Below are 21743 nucleotides of genomic sequence, written 5' to 3'. Positions count from 1 at the left end.
AATTTCGCGCGGCGCCAAATGGTGACCGCGTGTAAAAATGGTTTGCGGCGCGGTGGCCGCCGGGATCGAGCACGACGGGATGCACGACGCGACGCGACTCGGCTCGATGCGACGCAGCCGTCCGACGCTCGACCAGCGTGAAATTTCAGGACGCTGACCGACGCGCGCGTCGCAATTTCTCCGAATTTTCGATCGGCTCGAGAGCGTTATTCGGTTAAACCGATAACGAAACGAGCCCTCGATTACGAGATTGACAGCGCGGCGTCCGTCCAATCGATTCCGAGCGGTGTGCCGGACCCTCGTAATTCCGACGAGTGACGCGGCTCCACTCGCGGCCGTCGATTTTACTTTTTTCCCCATTCATTGCCGACGATCCGCGTACCCTCCAACGTTCAAGAAACGTGCGAACTTGGAATAGTATCGGAAAGACTGTCTATGCTCCTCTTTCTGCACTGACTGGGCGTACATTATCCTGAATGGCTGTGGCTTGCGTCGAGTAGGCGTGGCTTGATGGCCCCCGATATTTCTGAAGCACTGAGGGCTCCATTGCATGAAAATTTGACTCTCAATAATACAATAGCTCTCTACTCTGTCTTTATGTTTTGTCATTGAACATGAACACTGTCCAGTTTTCTACATTACCATTAGAAGCTCATGAAGTAATCAGCCTTAAGCTTTCCCTACCCGGTAGGCGTGGCCTGAGTCGAGTAGGCGTGGCATTCCAGCTCCAAATTTCGTCGCAGGACCATTGTGTACTTCGAAAAGGCTAAATACTGATCGGCGAGTCTACAGATCGAGGTTTCTTGCGTCTCCGAAGATTCTGCGATTGTTTCCGCAATTCGAGATCGTTCGCTGGATCCGTCAGCCTTGACGGCAGATTAAGAGTAGTCGCGAAAGGGCATCGTGTCGCGTCACGTAGGGTACCGCCACGGCGTAGACTCGCTCACGAAACGGAGAGATCGGTGTTCGCGTGACCGCCTAGACTCAGCCGAATTAAAGGTTTCTCGTATTTGTAAATCGCAAATCAAATTAAACTCTCAACCGGCACGCCATTCGGGACCCGCGAGTCCGCGCCGCGGCCGTATAAAAGGAAAGGGCCGCGTTCGACCGAGTCAAGTGAGTTGCGGAACGTATACACGACCTCTGTACCGCGTCTCACTTCAAACCGTGTGCGCCGGCACCTTTGATCCTTTTGGTCGTGAGAGTTGCTCGCAACCGTTCCTCTTTTTCTCCTCTCTCTCTCTCCCAAACACACACATACTCTCTCCCTTTTCTCTTCCCTTTTCCCCGCGACGGTGCGACGATCGATTAACTACACGCGCCTTTCCTTCGATCCTGCAAACCACCCTCGTCAAGAGGGACACCAATCGTCGTGCGTTTTCATTCGAACCCGAACGGGTTCGATTTGTGACGAGCAATCAAGGACTCCCGGCGTAACGAGCGTGTGCACGCGATAAACGAGTGTCTTCGAGTCGTGTAGGGATGCTGATGCGCAACGACACCCTCCTCAACGGCCCGCTGGCCTTCGTCGGCGAAGAGAGCGGGTGCGTGCTCTTCCTTCTCTACTACTACTTGACCACGGTAACCGTTTCGATCGGACACGAGATCGAGGACTGAAGCTCTTTCCTCTTTTCTTTCACGGCCGTTCAGGTATGTCCCGTCCATGCGAGAGAGGTTCCTGGGATGGAACGTACCACCGGAACATTCAGACCTCGTCCACCCCCACTGGAGGGGATTCATCGCGCCCGGCAAGTTCTGGCACATGGGCCTGGCGCTCATATACTCGATGATGTTCATAATGTCCGTCGTAGGGAACGGATGCGTCATATGGATATTTAGCACGTAAGTCGACAATAAAATGGTCCCCGAAACCTAGTGAATTACCGAACGTTTATAGAAATCTTAAATCAAATTCCTCGATGATTAATAAACTGCTGACACTTTCGTGCGAAATCAAAATGTTCTGCATTAGTTTGCTACAAATGAGAGCCAGATGCACGTTTAGTTCTGTCTTGAATAATTTTAATACGTTTGGAAATAGTACATCTTCATTATTCTAATTATCTTAATTTCTCTCCAGTTTCAAATAGCACCAATCCATCTTCATTATATAATATGAAGATAGGAGGTCAGATCGAAATAAAACTGGTGAAAATATTCTGAAAATCTTGAAAATACTGTTTCTCGTTGGACTTATGAAAATTAATCAGTTTGATATACAAAGATCGAGAGCATTCGTAAAAACTTAGAGGTTGTACATCTCGATGGCAGTGGTGCCCTCCTTCGAGCACAAGCGAAATCCTCGTCCAAGAATCGATCGCGTTAGGGTAGTCTACCGACCAACGTTAACCCTGAGGACCACCTCGACTTGCTTCGGGTTTGCTTTCAGATCGAAATCGCTGAGAACCGCTTCGAATATGTTTATAGTCAGCTTGGCGATGTTCGACTTGTTGATGTCGTTCGAGATGCCCATGTTCCTGACCAATTGCTTCCTGGAGCGGATGATCGGATGGCAATTAGGCTGCGACATCTACGCGATCCTCGGCTCCCTATCAGGGATGGGACAGTCGATTACCAACGCTGCCATCGCTTTCGATCGATACAGGTTGCTATCGTCGATCATACCTTCTCTCCAACAATCTATCTTTCCCATTTCCATCATCGCGAACCGTAAAATCAACATTTTCTACCTGAATTTCCTTACTTAGAGCGTCAGAGTATTTTTCGAAAATGTTTCAAGATTTATATTTTGAAGAGAACTGGTCGGGCAGATTTTTAACGCTTTCGATTTTCGTTCAGAACCATTTCCTGCCCGATCGACGGACGGCTGAACTCGAAGCAGGCCGCGGTTCTTGTCGCCTTCACGTGGTTCTGGGCCACGCCGTTCAGCGTGATGCCGTTGCTGAAGGTCTGGGGTCGATACACCACCGGTAACAAAACGATGTTCACCCTTTCGCCAACCCCGAAGGCTGGGCCACTCGAGACTCGAATGGCAATGCAGACTCTGGTGGCCTAACCATCGGTTCGATGGTACAATCTCCGAGAACTGTGACCCTCGCTATACGGTGTCAGGTCCATTGAAACCTAAGCTTCGGTGTTAACGCGACTTTTGGTCTCCGGCAATAGTCGGTAATTTGTTGGCCAGACAAATGGTCCAAAGCTGGGCGCCAGGAACTTCGGAATGGTATCATTCGACGTTAAACCCAGCTTCGCCGGTCAAATGGCAATTGTCGAAATTACAATAGAAAGACACTTCCATTGGAAACTGAATCGCATACGCAGTCGAGCATATGTAATTAGAAAAAGTTTCCGACATTTGATCTATCTGTGAATGAATTCCCAAGTAGAAAAGATGGCGAAGTAGAATAGGCTGGCATGGGCCAGACACCGTCCCCAGAGAAACTATGAAACTTCAAGTAGAATGCTTCATTTGATCATCAATCTCAATTCTTCTCAGAGGGATTCCTCACCACCTGCTCGTTCGACTTCCTCACGGAGGACCAGGACACCAAGGTGTTCGTGTCGAGCATCTTCGTCTGGGCCTACGTGATACCTCTGATCTTTATCGTCTACTTCTACTCCCAGCTGCTGCAGTCTATCCGAAACCACGAGAAGATGTTACGCGAACAGGTCAACGATCTTTCAAATCATCTTTCGAATCTTTCAATTTTGTTCTTTTTACCACTTGCCGCTTGTATTTGTCCAACAGGCTAAGAAGATGAACGTGAAGTCGCTGGTGTCGAACCAGGACAAGGAAAGGAGCGTCGAGATGAGGATCGCCAAGGTCGCGTTCACCATTTTCTTCCTGTTCCTGCTCGCGTGGACGCCTTACGCCACTGTTGCTATGATAGGAGCCTTCGGCAATCGGTACCCAAAGCGTTCAAGCCCGAAACAATCAACCCCAGTCTGAAATTTCACTTCTCATTTATGATTTTATATTATTATTCCTTTCAGGGAGTTGCTGACTCCAATATCTACGATGCTACCCGCCGTCTTCGCCAAAACTGTTTCCTGCATTGATCCATGGATCTACGCGATCAATCATCCAAGGTGAGGCTGATTTTCAAGGTTTTATCCTTAGCAATCAATTTGATATTCATAAAATGAGAAGAAAATGATATAGAATGAAATTATTCTCGAGTTAAAATAATTCCGACTGGGTCAAACGGTTTAAGCGACTCGCAGAGGATTCAGAAATTAGAAAGAGATAGGATTGTTTCCTAAGCGAAAACGAAGTAAACGAACCGTGCGTGTCCAGGTATCGTCAAGAGCTGCAGAAACGTTGCAAATGGATGGGCATTCACGAGCCGGAGCCCGCGCACGACGCGGCCTCCGCTCAGACGGAGAAGCTCAAGTCGGACGACGCGTAGATCGTCGATCCGATCCTGTGGATCCGATCGCGGCGACGCGAGGCTCTCATCGGGGCATGCGTTCGAATCGCAACGAGCCGACCACCACCATCGACACCACCACCGTTGCGATCTCGAGCCAGGCTCTCTGCTTGTTACGGTCGGTCTAGAATCTCTAAATGGAACCGATCGGCTATGCAACCGGACTGTGAACAACACTTCTAGCGACGTGTACGCCGACCCAATCGATTGTACTCTTATTAAAGCGTTATTAAAGCAAATTCAACGGCAAACTGCATCCTGTCGACGAACCGTTCTCTCTCTCTCTCTCTCTCTCTCTCTCTTATCTCGCGATGGTTACCGTAGGACGTAGGAAATTCAAACCGCGTCGACGTTGCGCTACTTTACCTGAAACGCGTCTTGTTGTTTAAAATTAAATTCTCTCGCTCTTCTAGTCCGTCCCCTCCACCCACACTGCTCTCGTATAAAGAAGGAACGTTTTCGTCTCTCTTTCGCTCCACCGTCGGACGCTTGTTATGAAAAATTGACAAGATCTCGTTACGCTCTCGTTATTCCGGCCCCTTTTAACGCACCTGGAATTTTCCTTGCCGAGATCCGGACGAAAGGTGATACTTTGCTCGGGCAAAGCGCGCCATACAGCACCCCTCCTCTTCTTCTTCTTCTTCGTCGTCGTCGTCGTCGTCGTTGTCGTCTTCTTCGTCTACTTCTTTTTCTCATGCATGAATCTCGAAGCACGTACTGGCAGACGAGCCCGCGACGCTCCGTTTACCACCGGCTCCCGACGAAAATGGAACAACTTTGCGGCACGAGCGATGTATACGCGCGTCTACACGTACTCGATTCGTTTCCGCGTCGGTAACGGAATCGGCACACGGTTTTCCAGCTGGGTTCGACGACTCTGCACTCCTCGCCGATGCGCTGGGTAAACGCAGCCGCCGCTGTGTCTTCTGGTTCGAATTCAGGTATGATCGGTAGTCATATTTTTGTGATAAATTACGTCCCGTAGTATTCATGTTCATATTAAATGATCGCGCAATTTCACGGTCGAAGATCAAACCATCGCCGAAGTTGGAGGAACAATCAACGACAGACAAGTCCAGAAATGAACCGTTCGAAGCCCGGTGGCACGAGCTCGGAGGATGAGGAAGGAAGACGTCGACCATCAAATTTTGACGATGAAGCTGTTCCAGCGAAGTCTCCCGGCAAGTCCACGATGATTTCGATAAATTGATGGTCGACATCAAAATGTGAATCGCTTCGAAGAAACGTGACGTTTTTGCCTGTAAAGCTGTTCGTCTAGCGGGGAAACGGGGAGCTGTCACTGGAGTAGATAAGAATTATGCTGGGGAGTGATCCCTCGACCCTTGCGACGATCCTACAAATTTTCTACGACGTTGAACAATATTCTAATCATGGTTTTAGCTCGTTATTTTTAGGAAATGCGAGACAATGAACACTGAACCTTATACAGGACGGTCCACCTAACTGTAGCCACCTAAATATCTTCTTTATGTTCGACGACATAACAATTGTTTTTAATACAATGTAACTAGAATGTTCAAGGATACAGATATACATTTACCTTGCAAAGCATTCACCTTATGTGATACCATTTACATTGCATTGAAAACATTCGTTGTATCATCACTAGACTGCGGATCTTTATGCAAAATACAAATTGTCTGCATCGATTACAAAAGATAGAAACCACAGTGGATGTTATTCCTTCCCTTAACGATTTTAATAGAGGAGAAATCATACATTGACATCTTCAATTTTGAAAATTTTCCGACAATTTCGAATTTCATCTACTCAATTTTCCTATAAATGCATAAAGATCCGCAGTCTAATCATCACAAATGAATTAATCATCACAAATCAACTATTGTGAACCTAACTAAAGATGAAAGATCGAGATACGCTGTTGGAGCAGTATCGGGAGATGCGAAGGAAATAAAATGACGGTAAGACGAAGGTGCGGCGGTATTCTCGAAAGGTGTGGACGCGTTATTGTCGAAAGTAGGCGTTGGTATCGTCGAAGGAAAGATAGCGGTGTGTGGTGGCGTCGGGATCGGTGTCCCGGACCGGATAGCGGTTTTCATCGCGGCAGGATTCCGATTCATCGTGGAAGACAAGGCGATTACGCGACGCGTCGCGCGGAACCGAGTCCGCTCCGTTCTACACCGCTCCGCGCCGCGTTTCCACGCCGGCGAAAGTTTAGTCCTGCGAACGGAGAAGGATCGTGTACCTGCATGTAGGTAGTGTACTCGCGTGGCGGCCCGGACAGGAGGCGGAGTCAACGGATAGCCCGGCAGTTCAGTTAATATGCAGTTAGTACGTCATTTGTTTCTCGCCGCTGGGAGGGCTTATCGTAATCTCTGGCGTCACGACTCCCCACGATCTCTCCCGCGTTAGCCAAGCTCGTTCGGTGGCTCGTCCTCGCCGCTTCCTCGCGAGCCGACACCGAATACTATCCTGCGATCCATCCGCCATCGATTCGACCGACCGCAGGATTGTTTCTACCTTTTTCCCTCGGTCCAGGTTAAACACACGTCTGTGAATCCATGACTCTTGAACAGGCAACGTTTTCCCGATGTTTTGATGTGTAGAGGCTTTTTGGTTACCGCGCGTGACTTTTTGTAGTTTGGCTACGGCGCACTATGGAACAAACCGGTGAAAATTCTGTGTCAAAATCAAAGAACTTTCAATAAAAATGAGATAGAGCGATGATTTTTCTTTAAATTAAAGCTGAAACATTGCAAAATATGGGAAAAATAGAAAGCTTACAGTAAGAACGTTTTTTAACCATGAAAAAATTCGTTAAACTCACACAATTTCAAGATAATTGTGGTTCATCCAATACTACGCGCGGAAAAAATTTGGTCTTTACATGCTTTACATCATTTCCCGTAGATTTTTTCACGCTGATTTCAAGCGACTATGGAGCATTTACTCTATAATCGCCACTCAGTTTAATGGCATCGCCGTTCATACAGATATTTGGACATTGGAATCCCAGTTTGCCTCCGTTTGACGGCGTTCGAAGCTGCTAATGACCGTCGCAGCACAGTGACACTGGACTCCCAGCCTCCGAAGGACTCGGCTAACTAAAGCCCAACGCCTCGGAGGCAACGCGTAGAAGCCGAAGAAGTTTCCGCTTGTTTGACCGCGTTGGAAGGTGCCGATGGCCGAGATACCCTCGCGAGAAGGCGAAAGAAGAAGAGGCTGTCGGTCGCGAGAGAGAGAGAGATGACAGGGCAGAGTGGCGGGTACACAGTTGGGCGAGAGCGAGGAGGATTCTGGGCTCGAAGAAATCCTTGATTAGATGTTCCCGTCAAAGGAGCTCCCTCCGTTTTGCTCGGGGCTCGGAGAAAGAAAACGCGAGGCTGGCTTGAACGAGTACGAAGAGGAGAATGAAGAAGAAGAGGAGACGGAGAGGAAGAAATAGGAGATGGAAGAATAGAGTGAGAGGAGGATGGCCCAGCAGGAGAATGTGAACGTCGAGAGGTCGTGGGGGATCGCGGGGACGAAAAAGAATCGGTTTGGAGAGCGAATTAAAAATTGTTCCAGTCCGCGAACACCGGAGGATCGAGGGAGAAGGGTCGGGGCCTGAACGAGGCAGCGTTTTAATCGAAGTGGGCTTGGGAGGGATTTCACCTTTTCGAGGATAGGAAGGAACGATCCAGCTCGCTCGGTTTAAGATACATCCCATCCTATTTCCCGGGGTCGCGTAGACGAGTACGACGACGACGTAGACGCTGCCGTCGACGACGACGACGACGACGACCAGTTATGGATGTTGAAAATTCAATTACGCGGGATTTATGACTGCCGGCGCTGGGCATATTTATTATCGTGGCATCTTCCTCTCGGCTGAACACGGTGTCCTCTGTTTCCGGCGAGGCGCTCTTTCTCGAAGCTCTCGCGTCGTCGCCGGCGAGCGTGTTGCGTGCGCAATTCGATCGCGATCGATCGCCTTCGATCCACAACCGCCGGACACGCTTCTCCCGAAGCACAACAGGCAGCTTCTTTCGCGCCGGAAACATCTCAGACCAGCTTCCAGTCGACCGACAACGAAGACGAGGAAGTCGACGCGCTTCGAACACCAGGATTTATCGTTATTACACGCGTTCGCCATTATCCGGGGACCGCTCGAATGTTTTACAGCAGCTCCGGTGCTCCGCCTATTCGCGGCATCCTTTTTAAAGCTGTCTTAATCCCCGTTAAGCGCCGGGTAATAAACTCCGCGCCGCTCATTAAGAGCGCTCCGGCTTTATGCGCTTTTTGTTCCGGGCGCGGAGGCACGAGATGTATATTAACGCCGGCGATAAATATCATCCTTATCGGCGGCGTTTCGCCACCTTGTTATCGCGTATTGATTTTCCCGGAGACGGGCCGAAAGCGTTCCCCGAGCGGACCCTCGACGCACAAGCGGAAAAATAGAGCCGTTTCCACGTTCAGGTGCGATTCATTATGGTCGTACGCATTCAGTCGTACGTTCACGATGTTTGCGGATAGGCGATGCGCTTTGCAAGGATAATAGATTAATTAATCCTTTGACTGCGTGCAGGACTCACAGCACCATGAAAGGACTCTCTCTCCTCACAAACGACGCCTAAAGGCGACTAAAGATCCGATACTCGTTGCTTTTACTCTAGCCGCCTCTCATCTGATCCTCATACTCCTGGCACGAAGAATCACGTGCTACCCACGCGATATTTTTTATTATGTCTTGAGCAATCCGAACGAGCTACCACAGATTTACGACAAAAATATCACACGGATTTTCAAGAGCTTTTTCGATGCAGAAGTCTCGCCTCGTGCGGTTTAGACGAGCACTGGTCGTTTAGGAAATCGCGGAATAGGAAATTCCAGCTTCGCCCGCTGTCGTCCCGCTGGTAATTGAACTTTCGCGGCGCGCGAGCAGCGAACACGGCTCGGAGTCCGGCGAATCGCGCGGGAGCGAAGTTTCCGAGCGAGGAAAGAAAACGGCGAAACTAATTTCCAAGCTGTTAAGAGCATTAGCAGGCTGGCCGGAGCAGACAGCAGACAGGCGTTAGCGTACGCCACCGCGCTGCTCAAGAGAGCGCCGAGTGTCTATCTACCTTGGGAAAATGGGAAGCGGCTTCCGTTTGGATTTTGCGTGTGTCCACTTTAACGTCTGCCGACCAGATCGGTTCCCAATAGATCTTGTGACGTGGAAAATCGGCCATGTCCCCCGGTAAATTAGAGATTCCTCTCTAATATAAAGATCGAAGGGACCGGACCGCCCTCTGACAGGATTATTGCAAATAGAGATCGGTGACTGTAAAGAAATTTCGAACGTCGCGTCGTGCTGTTTGGCGCGACGAAAAGCTACAGGACCGTAGCTCGGGCTCTGAGAGGAAGAGAAAAGGACATCGAGCTCAGGCCAACCAAGGCCTGAAGCAGATTGTTTTCCGCCTCTCTATTCGAGACCCGGAAAATAAACCGCGTGATAATCTATACGAACGACACCATAATCGCCAATGGATTAAAAAATGATTTGAAATGATCTTCGTGTTAGACAGCTCCCATCACATTATATTATACCGTGTATGCTGCTGAAGCCTGGATGAAGAGGAAGAGATTACTGAAATTCCTTTCCGCTGTTCGCGCAGGCACAAGGAACATAATAATCTGTAGGGTAGTGAGCAAGTGGAACTTCGCTTTGGGACCTCAGGATAATATTCCCTGTGTGTAACAGCATCGATTGGTTCGGTAGAAAATCGATTTTTCGACTGGATAGTCGAGTCTTTCTTCGAGTTGTTCTTGGCCCTAAACGGAGAGAAATAGAGAAAGGGAGAAAGAGAGTAAATCGGTTCGGACAATAGTTGGCCGTTGTCGAGGAAAGCTTGGTCAGAAGAGAGCGGAGTGGAGAGTCAGCTGAGAGAGAAACTGCGATAGGGTGGCTGCGAGGGACCCTCTACCCGAGACTGAAATACTAAAGCGAGCTTAAGTGCGTTGCCATAGGGACCAGCTGGAGCCGAGAGGGGCCGAGGGCAATCGTAGACAGGGTTTTCGCTGCGAGAGAAGTCTGCGCTACGCCGAGCCGAGCAGAGCGGAGCAGAGCAGAGCTGAGCAGAGCAGACTTCGTCCTCGAGCTTCCGAAACGCGCTAAACCGCTCGGAAGTGCCGCGGCCCAGCCGAGATTTCCTCGTTCCGCTCCGCGCGATCGCGAAACCGGACCGTCGCCGACTTTTCCCAGCTGAAACCCTCGCGTTTAACCCTTCAGAGAGCACAGTGTCGTTTTTCTTTCGTTTCAGGATCTCCTACAACATCCTACGATTCAATTATATGTACGAACACGGAAGTGCAACTTTGACGACCAATTTAGAACCGCAGGGAAACGATCGGGACAAAATGTACCCAAAGAAAAACTAAACAAAATTTCATCTACCACAAAATGGAAGCATCTTCGCGAGATGATAAGACGTCTGTTGCAACAGGAAGCACACGTGTGGAACCAATCAGACTTCCCCGAGTCTTTTTCTTCGAAAGTTGTCTTCGCAGTGTTCACACTGTCTTCATCCACGGTGTTCCGTTTCGCGACAAGGTTTCCTCGTCGGGAACCGTCGGCCGGGCTCTTTCGCGGCGGCCGCGCGATTTATTATTTGCAGCGCATGCCGTCGCGCATCCGTAACAATACTTCGTAAGTCCGTAATTTGCATCTCGTTGCAGATGTATTTCGTGTCGTTCGTGTATCAGCTAGCTGGCACGGTCGTTAAACGAGTTTCCTCTTTCCTCGTTTCTCCCGTTTCACCGCGTCGCGCCGGGAACGCTGCTACAGCAGCATTCTCTCCCCCGTTCTCTCTCTCTCCTCTCGCTCTCGCTCTGTCGTTCCCCGCCCCCCGTTGGTCGAGGATTTCTCTTGGCAGTTGACGCTGCAGCCGGCCGAGTGAAATAAAAATTTGATTATTCCCGACACGATTGGCTCGGCCGTAATTGCGGGGGACGGTGGCTCTCCGCTGCGGTTGACGGAAGTATTCGACCGCTCGAATAGGCAAACTCCCCGTGTCGTGATACTATGCTGCTAACTTCTTCTCTGACAGTGCTCGCTGCTAACTTCTTCTCCGACAGTCCTCCTTCTCGCGGTGTCAGTCAATTTTCACGCGCCTCATTAAGTATAGCGTTGGTACTGTCCTGAGCAACTTTATGGTTCATTAAGAACGCGAAAATATACGGTACAACCCAGGTTCTAGATTATTATCAAGACATTTTACTGCTCGTAAAGAGCAGTTTTTCAATTATTTCCGTAGGTGGTCGTCTGAATTATTCAGGAGAATAAAGCGTGGCGCGTAACAATAATGAAATGTAATGAGATATGGACGTCTGTTCGTCGCTCGTGTGCCCCCGGCCTAAGACGAGACCCGGTGCTGCTATTCGAATTACCATTTTTAGCTTTCGGAGAGCGTCTCCGGAACGCGTTAAAAGGCGGCGCCGCGATCCTAACGACTTAACCGGCGGACCGTATTAACGTGTTTCTGGCGCGGGAACCGCCGCGAAACAAAGCCCCAGAACAAAAGACCAAGTTCCAGTTCCGTCGACGGTGCTCTCCTACGAAAAGGCCGAGGCCTCTTTTCTTCCTCGAACCACCCGCGCGGTGCGACGCAACGGGACCGCACGCCACCGCAATTTCCACAGCTTCGATTGTCTTTTTTTCAGCTGACGAGCTCCCGTCAACGCGTTTCCCTTCTGCGAAGCCTCTTGTCGCTGGAGAAACCCTTCCAAAGGGGCGGACGCGTGTTCACGTCTTGTCTTGCTTAGACACCGTACCGTGTTTTGATTCTCCTCTGCAATCCTGAGGACGTTAAAAGTTACGCTGAATAATGGTGAAACGTCCCACTTTCTTGTACTTTTTTAACATTGACAGAGTAATGTGTAATAATACTGGACGCGAATGTCAATAAAATACACAAAGTCGCTTTTATAACAAAGAGGAGTGATGGAAAAATGTGTTTTCTCTCTTAATGTGTTTAGTAAACTCAAATATTCAATTATGCAACGCTCATTTTTGCCATCAACGCATAAAATCCGCTGTCTACGTGCAACTGTAACAATATATGAGTAACTGGAGCAGCGACGATATAATATATTTCTCTTTCTATATGTACACAGTGTGTCTCTCGCAGCTAAATGCAGAAAAGCCGATTATTTCGAAACTGCAGAAGGTACAAAAGAGTTTTTAAATGGAAATTAAACGGGCACGGATGAGGGCGAACTTTTTGGACGGAAACTTTATTAGAGACTATTAGAGATTAAACTTTATTAGCGACGAAATTAATGGGAGTTTCATTGAATTTTTTTCTCCGGTAGAAATCTTCTACTCGGATGAAGAAATTCTTCCCTCGTTCCGATCTTGATAAAGCAACGTACGAACGCGGGGATTTGCATAAAGATCGGCTGTCTATTCATTATTCACTCGTCCGGACATTCTTTGCGATGGTTAGAACTTCTTTCCTAGGAGAAGTTTCAATTGTTCTGCACAATTTCCCGAAGGAAGAAGACAATTTCCATCGATTTCTGTATTTTCACCGATGGTTAAATATCGATAACAGAGAACTCGAATTCTATTTCAGTTGAGGAGAAATGAATAATGCGCGTGCCCGATAGATTTCGCTTCAAATTTTCGTCACGACTTCGATATTACATGGCAAGGGGTTAACGTATATACTCACAGATCAAGTTCTTAAAATAGTCGATCCGACCTTCCGAGCCCAAAAATAATTCAATAATGTTTCCAGAAGTGGGTATCGTGTTCAATAATGCAGGGTTACTTGAACAATTTTCATTTTGCTATCTGCATCATTAAAACCAATGGAGACTGAACCTTCTCTGCTGTAACTCCCCGTGGAACACAACAGAACCAGAATTACAGTTCGGAAAATGAGCGTGCATATTTAATAGATTTCAGTTCCAATTTTCGCCAGGAATTCGACATTATAGGGCAAGGGCTTAATTCAATGGACCAAGGGATCAAGTTCGAAACGGAACTGCATATTCCACAAACACTCGATCATATTACGTCCATAGCCATTGCCAGTCCCAAAATAACGCAATTCCCTAGGGTGTAAAGGACTTGCTCCAATCGTCCCGAACACCTTGTCGCTACCTGTTCCTCGGTTCCTTCTCTGTCGAGCCCTTTAAAGAGCCCGGGCGAGGGAACAGAAGGGAACAGAGATGGGAAAAGAGAAGGGGTGCAACGGAAGATCGTCGGACGGAAACTAGGCGAGCCCGGCCAGCTGCAATACCGCGATACACAAACTTATTGGCGAAACTCGCAAAACTTCCGCGAGGCTTCCGGAATTTCAAGATGGCGAATATCCGCATAGCGGATTAGCCGGAGAATGCCACTGCGAGGTCGAAAGAGCTGAGAGAGAGAGAGAGAAGGAGGGACAAAGAGAGAGGGATGAAGGGGGCTGGGGAGAGGGAGAGAATTCGCGAGTCAACGGCTGTCCGATGACTCGCGGGTCGCGTCGAGCACGACGAATTACCGCGAGCCGGTTGCCATTTGTAATTGGCACGACAAAATCTCGGGCCGATTCGTTTCGCGTGGTGGCGCGGCCTCCGATTGTAAATGGCACCGGTTAATTAGGTCGACCATCTGACGATTCGATGCGAGGAAATCCGAGCTCGGTCGCGATAATGGCTCGTATTAATTATAAACGTAGGCACCGGCGTTAATTATTCGAGTAGGAAGCGCGACAGTACGGCCGCGTTCCTCTCCGCGCGTTCCACGCCCGTGGAAACCGGCATTGTCGGCGAAGGAACAAATAGTTTTTAAGGCCGTGGCCTGGTTCGCCCGTCGAAAACGTTCGCCGTCGTTCTACCCTTCTCTATCCCTCTCTCTTTCTCTCTCTCTCTCAACCCTGTTCTATCTCGCGTCGCGGTATTCGCGAGAAATAGCTCGTGAAATTTTTCGATCCGTCCCACCACGACCGGCCCGATTAAATTTCCTTTTTCTCCCTGCCCCTGTCGAAATACTCGAATTCATTTTCACCGACACCGAACGACGCTCCCGATTCCACCCTTTGCTACCACAGCCCTGCGTTTCGCCCTTAAAATCGTGGATCGCCTAACAAACCGCAAGAATGAATTTCTATCCGGTCTCATACTGGACAGAAATCAGAATTTACATAAATCGGCGGATTTTATGTATTCCCGACGGAAATGAATTTCAATTCTTCTTTCGTTCCCACCGTAGTACCCTATGAAGATTGAACGAGGCGTGAAGAAGGCCCCACCTGTGGGCCAGAAAAGGACTCGAAGAACAATATCCAGAAACTGTACGGTCGCGTTTCCAGTGGTTCGAGATTCCTGGCAGTGTTCTAGCGACCCTTGTGCCTCGGGGTCACCAAATCCTATACAACACCATAGCCTAACCGCCTCGGGGGGGGGCCACAGGTGTGGGGGGAGTGTGCGACGCGTGCAAGCAAAGAGAAAAGCACACCGGTATACCACTGCTTTCCTCTTGTAGCGGCTATTATCCCGGCAGCCGCCGTGCCAGCGACGTTCGCATTTCTATGCCACTTTCCCCCACCACCGACTCTCTCCACTGTATACGCTCTTTTGTCGTTTTTGTCTCTCTTTTTTTACATTAGCCAACCGGGCAGCTTACACCGCTCGTTTATCCGCTGTTACGAATAATGAAATCGATTCGCGGAACGATTCACGTTCACGCTCTCGCTGGCGATTTCCGGTCCGGCCAGAGCCGCGGTCGAGAGTCGATTTTATCGAAGAGTCCGCTCGTATCTCGCCGATCGATCCGTGTCTCGATCCAGCGAACAGCGAGCCGTAGTATCGGATTAATTCGTATATTTTCCTGCAGAGAAATAAACTGAAATTTGGCCTACCCTCAATGCTATGATAAATTTACCAGTTTCATATTTTTATGTCACAATTATAGACGAACGTTACCAAAAATAATCGAGTATTTAAATAAACGTGTATAAACAGCTCAGAAAATTTCACTGTAAAAATACCCAAGCTGTTCCAAACCGGTTGCGAATCGGTGAGAAACGCGCGATGCCGACAGTGGGGATGAACGGGGCTTAATATTTCAGTGGCCACCGATATTCTAACCATTTCTTGCCGTTCCAGCTTCCCGACGATACGCGACGTCCATTACATCAATGCGAATATCCGGCTGGCACCTCCGAAATATTCGCGGTGGAAGTCTTCAGTCAGGTACATCCAGCGGGGGGAACGTTTACGTTCGCGGGACGTGCGACCATAACCGCCCCTGTCCTATCTTTCTGCGTATTCGTTCGTATCCAAGACGAATAAAGGGAAGCAAAGTCACGACTAGCTCGAGGCGTTGCGTACCTCTTTACGACCCAGCACGGAGACAACCTATAAACCAAGACGGAATTGCATAACTTAATTACAACGCCGGTTACAAGATACCGAGCATCCGATTTTACGGATTTTCAACGGCAACTTTTTAACGATCCGCCCGCCCCGGTGGCTCGTTAAATTTAACGTCCCTGCGCTGCGCAACCGGCCGGACCCGGGGGAAAAAAAACGGGCGATTTCTAATTTTCGCGTGTTCACGTGATTTTTTATCGACTAACGCGAAGAGCCTGCGCTTCACCCCCCACCCTCCTATCTTTAATGGAAATTGAAAAAATACGTTCCGCAGATTTATGTAGGCCGACGTGCTGTGCATGCTGGAACTTCCGGTGGAATCGGTTGATGCGGAACACAAGCATGCACTGTAATCCGCGATCTAGTTATTAGCTTCGGACGATGCCGAAGGATTGAAGCAATAATTACAATGATAATATCAGTTTCACTTACGCGAACTAAATGATTTTCGTTGGATTTTCTCGACGTTGAAATTCGGTTAGCTAACGCGTGTGAATCGACGACTTTCGGGTTTCTGCGCGCGTTAATGTGTTATGGGGCGCAGTTAGGGGACTCGAGCGTTTCGCGAAATTCGCACAGAGGGTCGCGCGGCACACGTGGACAGAGAAGACGCGTATTCAAGCCGCAGACGTGTTATCGGCAGGGTTCGCCTGGTAAATCCATTTCGACGGCGAACCTTTGAATGTTGCGCGACGCGAAGGGATTTCGGGTAACGACGGGTAGACGCTCGGCCCCCTTTCCGGCTCGATCAAGGAGCCCGTTGCATCGACGTCGGGGAACGAACCTCGCTTCGAATCGATAGTCATCGACCGGAAGACGACTGGTGCGCGAGAACGAACGCGGGAAACCCAATGCTCATTGTTTTCCGAATATTAGCGTGCCCGTGTGTGTGTGTGTGTGTGGCCGTCTGAAAAGCTCCCAGCCACTCCACCTACGAACCGGAATTCAGACACGTCCAATCAACCCATATTGCAAAACCATTTCGCCCTCCAGACTCTTATTTTCTTTCGCGTACACTCGATTCTTCCTCTGTCTCTGTTTCGGCGGAGTCGTGTGTTTGAGCGTTCAACATTTGTCTTCCTTTTCTATCGATTCTTTCTCTGTGCTCTTCGATCTTTCATCGTATTTCGATGATATGCAAAATCAGGAATTGATATTTAATGAATAAACCGCGGATATTGTGTATTTCTGACAAAAATGGGCAAGCACAATTTAAAGCAGTGAACGTATTCAAAATATTTAAAGACATCGACGTATCGGTTTCAGCTTAATCAGATAATTAAAAGAAGGAAGATATTCTTATTTCACTCCTGTGTCTTGTAATCAATGCAAACATTTGTTATTTTGCATAAAGATCCGCAGTCTATTAATGAATAAAATGATAGATTGCTATTCTAGATAAAATCAATCATGTCATTTTTAAAAAGGAACACGTGTCAGTTACTCTGAAGACATCAATGTATTGGTTTCAGCTTAATCAGATAATTAAAAGAAGAAAGAAGTTTTTATTTCACTCTTGTGTCTTGTAATCAATGCAAAGTTCTGCAGTCTATTAATGAATAAAATGATAGATTGATATTATAAATAAAATCGATCTTGTCATTCTTATAGAGGAACACATGTCAGTTACTTTTAAAGTTCGGTTGAGTGTTAACTATCGAATTCTTGTATAAGCGTACTTGTTGAGGAATTGTGCAAAGATTTGACGTGGGTACAAGGAATTGTAAAAGCCTTCTACAGGCAACGAAATTCAAGGAAGTGTATAAAAACTCTATACATATAGCTCTCACAGTATAGTAATAGAATTCCATTTAGGTTCCAAGGAACTGCAGGGGAATTCTATGCAGGTCCTGAAGAATTTGAAACAAATTCTATGTAGGTTCTACGGAATTGCAGTAGAATATAGATTCGGCTGGCTTCGACAATCCGGCAGCTAGGGGGTCGAGTTTCGATGGTGTTCTCTCGATGTCTTCGAGTCCTCTCAGCTCTTCTCTCTCCCTCTTTCTCTCCCTCGTTCTCTTCCGCTGTGTTTCACGGCGTGAAACCGTTCCGCCTCGCGGAATAACCGTGACGCGAGGTTTTACGCGTCGACCAGTTACCCAGCTATTCACCTTTATTCCTCCGCGGAAACGAGCCACGAAACGACAGCGCCGGCGAACAATTTTTTTACGCGCGACGCGAGCAGGCTGCGCGATCACCTGCTCACCTCCTGTCTGCTCGCGCCGGCCTGTTAAGTTACGGTTCTTACCGGTCCCGAGAAATTGTAGATTCTTTGGGACCCGTAAAACGACGCCGAAATATCCTCGCGATAAATCTATATGGAATTCTTTTATCGTACCCCGCGACCCACATAGCATTCTTTTATAATTTTCCTCGAGACCCGCACCGAGCACTAAAACCGTTCGAAATAAATCAATAGATTAAATTGAATAACTAACGTTAATAAAATACGTGTTAATAAAATACAGCGACACAGTCTCGCACACCGACGCTCGCTTGTTCATTTTCTTCGCTGATACAATGTAAACGTATACACGTTTGTTATCAGAAACAATTCTTTGGAATCCGCGCGGAATTTTCTAGATGCGCGCGGAAATCTCCCGCGACTCCTTAGGACCTCTGAAGAATTCTTCTACAATACCTCTGTAGATTCTGCAACTCGGAAAACAGTAATGGACCGGCAAATATTGCAACAACGCGTCGATTTGCTCGATTCGCGCTCGAACAAGGCAAACGCGATATAAATCGAGAACGAGTGTCCTATTATTACCAGAAGATTGACGCGGAGGAGGATCCTGGATGATTATTTGTCATCTCCTCTCGAACGGAACGGCGACCATCCCCTACGTGCATGTGTGTCGGGGTGGAGAGAGGGTTGGAGAGGCCGTTCGATCGGCGAACGACTTCTTCGATGGGGTTTTGATTCCGCGAGAATTTTCTTGACCAGCCGCTCGTAGGTGGAACGCGTCGCGACTGCGAGCACCCTCGAGCTTAGGGGTGCGAGGGAGCGAACGAGGCGGCTCGGCGCGTGCGCCCCAGGTGTCACGATTCTTCGAGCTTCTACTCTCGCGTCAGTCGAACCCCGGCAACGGCAGGGGTAGAACGCGCTCGAGCTACCCTTCGACAACGTGCACGACTCTTCGCGATCTTGACCATAGCCCTTTAAATCGAACGGAACACACAGTCACGAACCTAGTCACGATCATCCATCAGGTATTCGGACACCTCCGAGTGGACTCGACATCGAAGTCAACGTTGAAGCGAGCCTCGCACCGAGCCAGGAGCGACACCTCCGTCGGCATGATCGCCAATGATGCTCGGAGACCGGCAACGGGTCCGTTTGTGATTCGACTGTCAGCGAAGCGGATCCTGTAACCGGAGACAGTCCACACGCGATAGTCGGTTCGCATCGTGTCGGTGCCATACACAAGACCGATTATTTTGCGAGTTGATCGCTCTCTGTCTGTGCCAGTACCGGCGCCCGATTGTTCCCTTGGTGGTAGTGTGGTCGGTGACCTGGTGGTGGTGGTTGTTGGTGTGCTGGTGTGCGGGTGCTCCGGTGCTTCTTCGAGTAGTGTTAGTGGTGTTTGCGGCCAGAGAGACAGCACGTGAAACACGCGCGGACACACGCACTCGCACAACAACGTACTTACAACGTATATGTACACGTACAGTGGTACAACGGCGAAAAGATGCGGTGAGAACACCGGCCGACGCTGGCGTCTCGAGCAACGCCACGAGGATTTCCCCTGCGACTCGTCCACCACGGTGAGTCCGAGAATTATGCTGGATAGTTATGCTATTTCGCGATGAGCCCCCTTGTCGAGGCAACGCCGACGGGTTTTTATTTTACAGCGGTTCAAATTACCGAAGATCCTCGAGGAACAGACTGGAATTTATTGTTTCAGCAGACCTGGTAAAAAGAACAGCTGGAATAACGCGTAGTATATTTTCTAGCTCCTGTGAAGCAGTAAATGGCACAGGTTTAGTTCGTCGGTTCAGAGCGAAAGGTCGTCGCTCACCTAATTGCTTAACAGCTGAACGCGCGTATCACAACCAGCGTCGATATTTTATTTTATAGAAAGGAGGAAAAACAGGTGTATCGATGCTATAGGTACTCTTGTTGTTGAGTACATACAGTTTTGTGCACCATCCAAACACGCTGACGTGCCGTATATCGAATCTGATGAATTGTTAAATTAATTACACGTGGTCAGATTATTAGACACGATACGCTTCAATTAATTATTGTTTGCTTTCTAGAATTTCTGCGCACCGTAGTGGAATTAATTGATTCGCATTGTACAACATCGATCGCGGAGGAAACAATCGGAGATCGGTCGTTGCCCGTCTAGGGCTGACCTTTTCCACTGTATCGACGTGTATAGGCTCGGCACGAGCTTTCTATGTCAAAAGCCGTGGTTCTTAAGAATTATTCAGGAATAAATCGTTTAAGAGTAACCAATTATTCGACCAGCAGAACTATAAGTTAATGAGCTCTGTTGACGGCAGGAATCAGTCGTGCTTCGCTAGTTGATTATTTATCCTCGTCCCCTTCACTTCTGTTTCTGAAAATTGCTCGTTTTGCATAGAAATCTGTAAAATCTCTTTCTTCTAGCATCGAGTAAAGGGTAAAAACTATTTGAATAGAAAAAAATGTTTAATATGCCACGTTTTTAAATAAAGTAAAATTTCTTTTTAGTTAAATGAAATAATTTTTCCTAGCCCCATACAGATAGTTCTGAAAATTTGTGACCGTGAATTTTTAATAGCTATGAACATACTTGTAAGATTTAAAACGAAAAACGTGGGGCACTTGCAATACATAATTGATGCATGAATAGTTCACCTAACAAAACAAATTTTATTGCACTGCAAATGATATGAACTGTTGTGCGAGTTTTCTCAACGGCAGCTACTCTTCACACTCCTTACTGTTATCTTGCGCCCCACGTTTTTCGGTTTAAATCTTTCAAGTATTTTTGTAGCTATTCTCAAAATTCACAATAACAAATTTTCAAGACTATCTGTGTGGGGCTAGGAAAAATTATTTTATACTTTTTAGTCCGTCTTGAAAACGCGGCATATTAAAAATTTCTTTTCATTTAAATAATTTTTTACATCGACACCTTCCACTCATTCAGAAGAGAAAAAGTTTGAAGGAAGCCACATCTCGCAAAGAAATAGTTCTTGAGATATAAGCTGTTAAAGTTTTTGCAAAATTTGATCGTGTGAAGATATACGTATAGACAAAAGCCTATACTACTAAAGTTCACCCGACCGTGTCGATGAAACGGAACACATAATCGTGTGCGTGCCTCGAGAAACGAAATTTAAAACAACATTCGTCGCTACGCCCGTACGACGTTATCGTCTCCCTGCCCACATTCGGCTCATAAATTTGAAGTTGCAAACTATGAAAGAATACCTTATACCGATTGTTATAAGAATATTAATCCTGCACATATTATAAAATGTTACCGTACCTCACACACAACTACCTGTAGAGGTCGTTATAGCAAGCAAAAAACGCATGCAATTCTTCATGCTACCCTTATGACTACCCTCATAAATCACGTCATTGATGACCGTAGACGATGCCGAAAGGAATTTCTTTGACAGTTTTCCCACTTCTCGATGTCCTTCCGACACACCACCGTCCAATTAACAAACGCAACATTTCCCCACCCTTAACCATTCGCGAAAAGCGAGTTGACAACCGCAGTACTATTTTGACCGTGATCGGAGTAACTTCTTCCCGTTTGCTGTCACAATTTTGGATAATGTGCTGTGTTGGGCTTCAAACTTATTCGCGCAAATGGTAGAGTCCCGTTGATCCGACAGGGAACAGAAGATTCTGAGCAATTTGTAAGTACCTAGACATTAGTATTTCATAATGTAGGATTAACATTCTTATCTATAAAACCTTACGGTTCAAAAGACACAGCCTTTTAAAGGTAGGACCTAACGAACCTAACGAACAGACAG

At 47.8% G+C, this 21743-nt stretch overlaps 2 protein-coding genes across 3 annotated transcripts in view; both read left to right on the top strand.

Moving 5' to 3' along the window:
* The first annotated feature begins 691 nt into the window (after positions 1-691).
* On the top strand, positions 692-4647 carry Rh5 (Rhodopsin 5). The gene is made up of 8 exons (XM_076437449.1): positions 692-1544; positions 1651-1842; positions 2390-2605; positions 2800-2930; positions 3458-3630; positions 3710-3867; positions 3955-4050; positions 4259-4647. The coding sequence occupies exons 1-8, from the start codon at positions 1483-1485 to the stop codon at positions 4368-4370; spliced, it is 1140 nt and encodes a 379-aa protein (XP_076293564.1). The 5' UTR covers positions 692-1482; the 3' UTR covers positions 4371-4647.
* Positions 4648-18815: 14168 nt separating this feature from the next.
* The window catches only part of Lar (tyrosine-protein phosphatase Lar), a 413198-nt gene continuing 410270 nt past the window's right edge, over positions 18816-21743 (top strand). For both annotated transcript variants that reach the window (XM_076437440.1, XM_076437441.1), the window contains exon 1: positions 18816-19523. The gene's annotated coding sequence lies outside the window, so the exon portion shown is untranslated. The remainder of the gene's footprint in view (positions 19524-21743) is intronic.

Source organism: Lasioglossum baleicum, chromosome 13 (genome assembly GCF_051020765.1).
Source record: "Lasioglossum baleicum chromosome 13, iyLasBale1, whole genome shotgun sequence".
In the NCBI taxonomy this organism is placed as follows: Eukaryota; Metazoa; Arthropoda; class Insecta; order Hymenoptera; family Halictidae; genus Lasioglossum; species Lasioglossum baleicum.
Note: the sequence above shows the minus strand (reverse complement) of the source record. Positions and strands in the feature narration are given on the sequence as shown.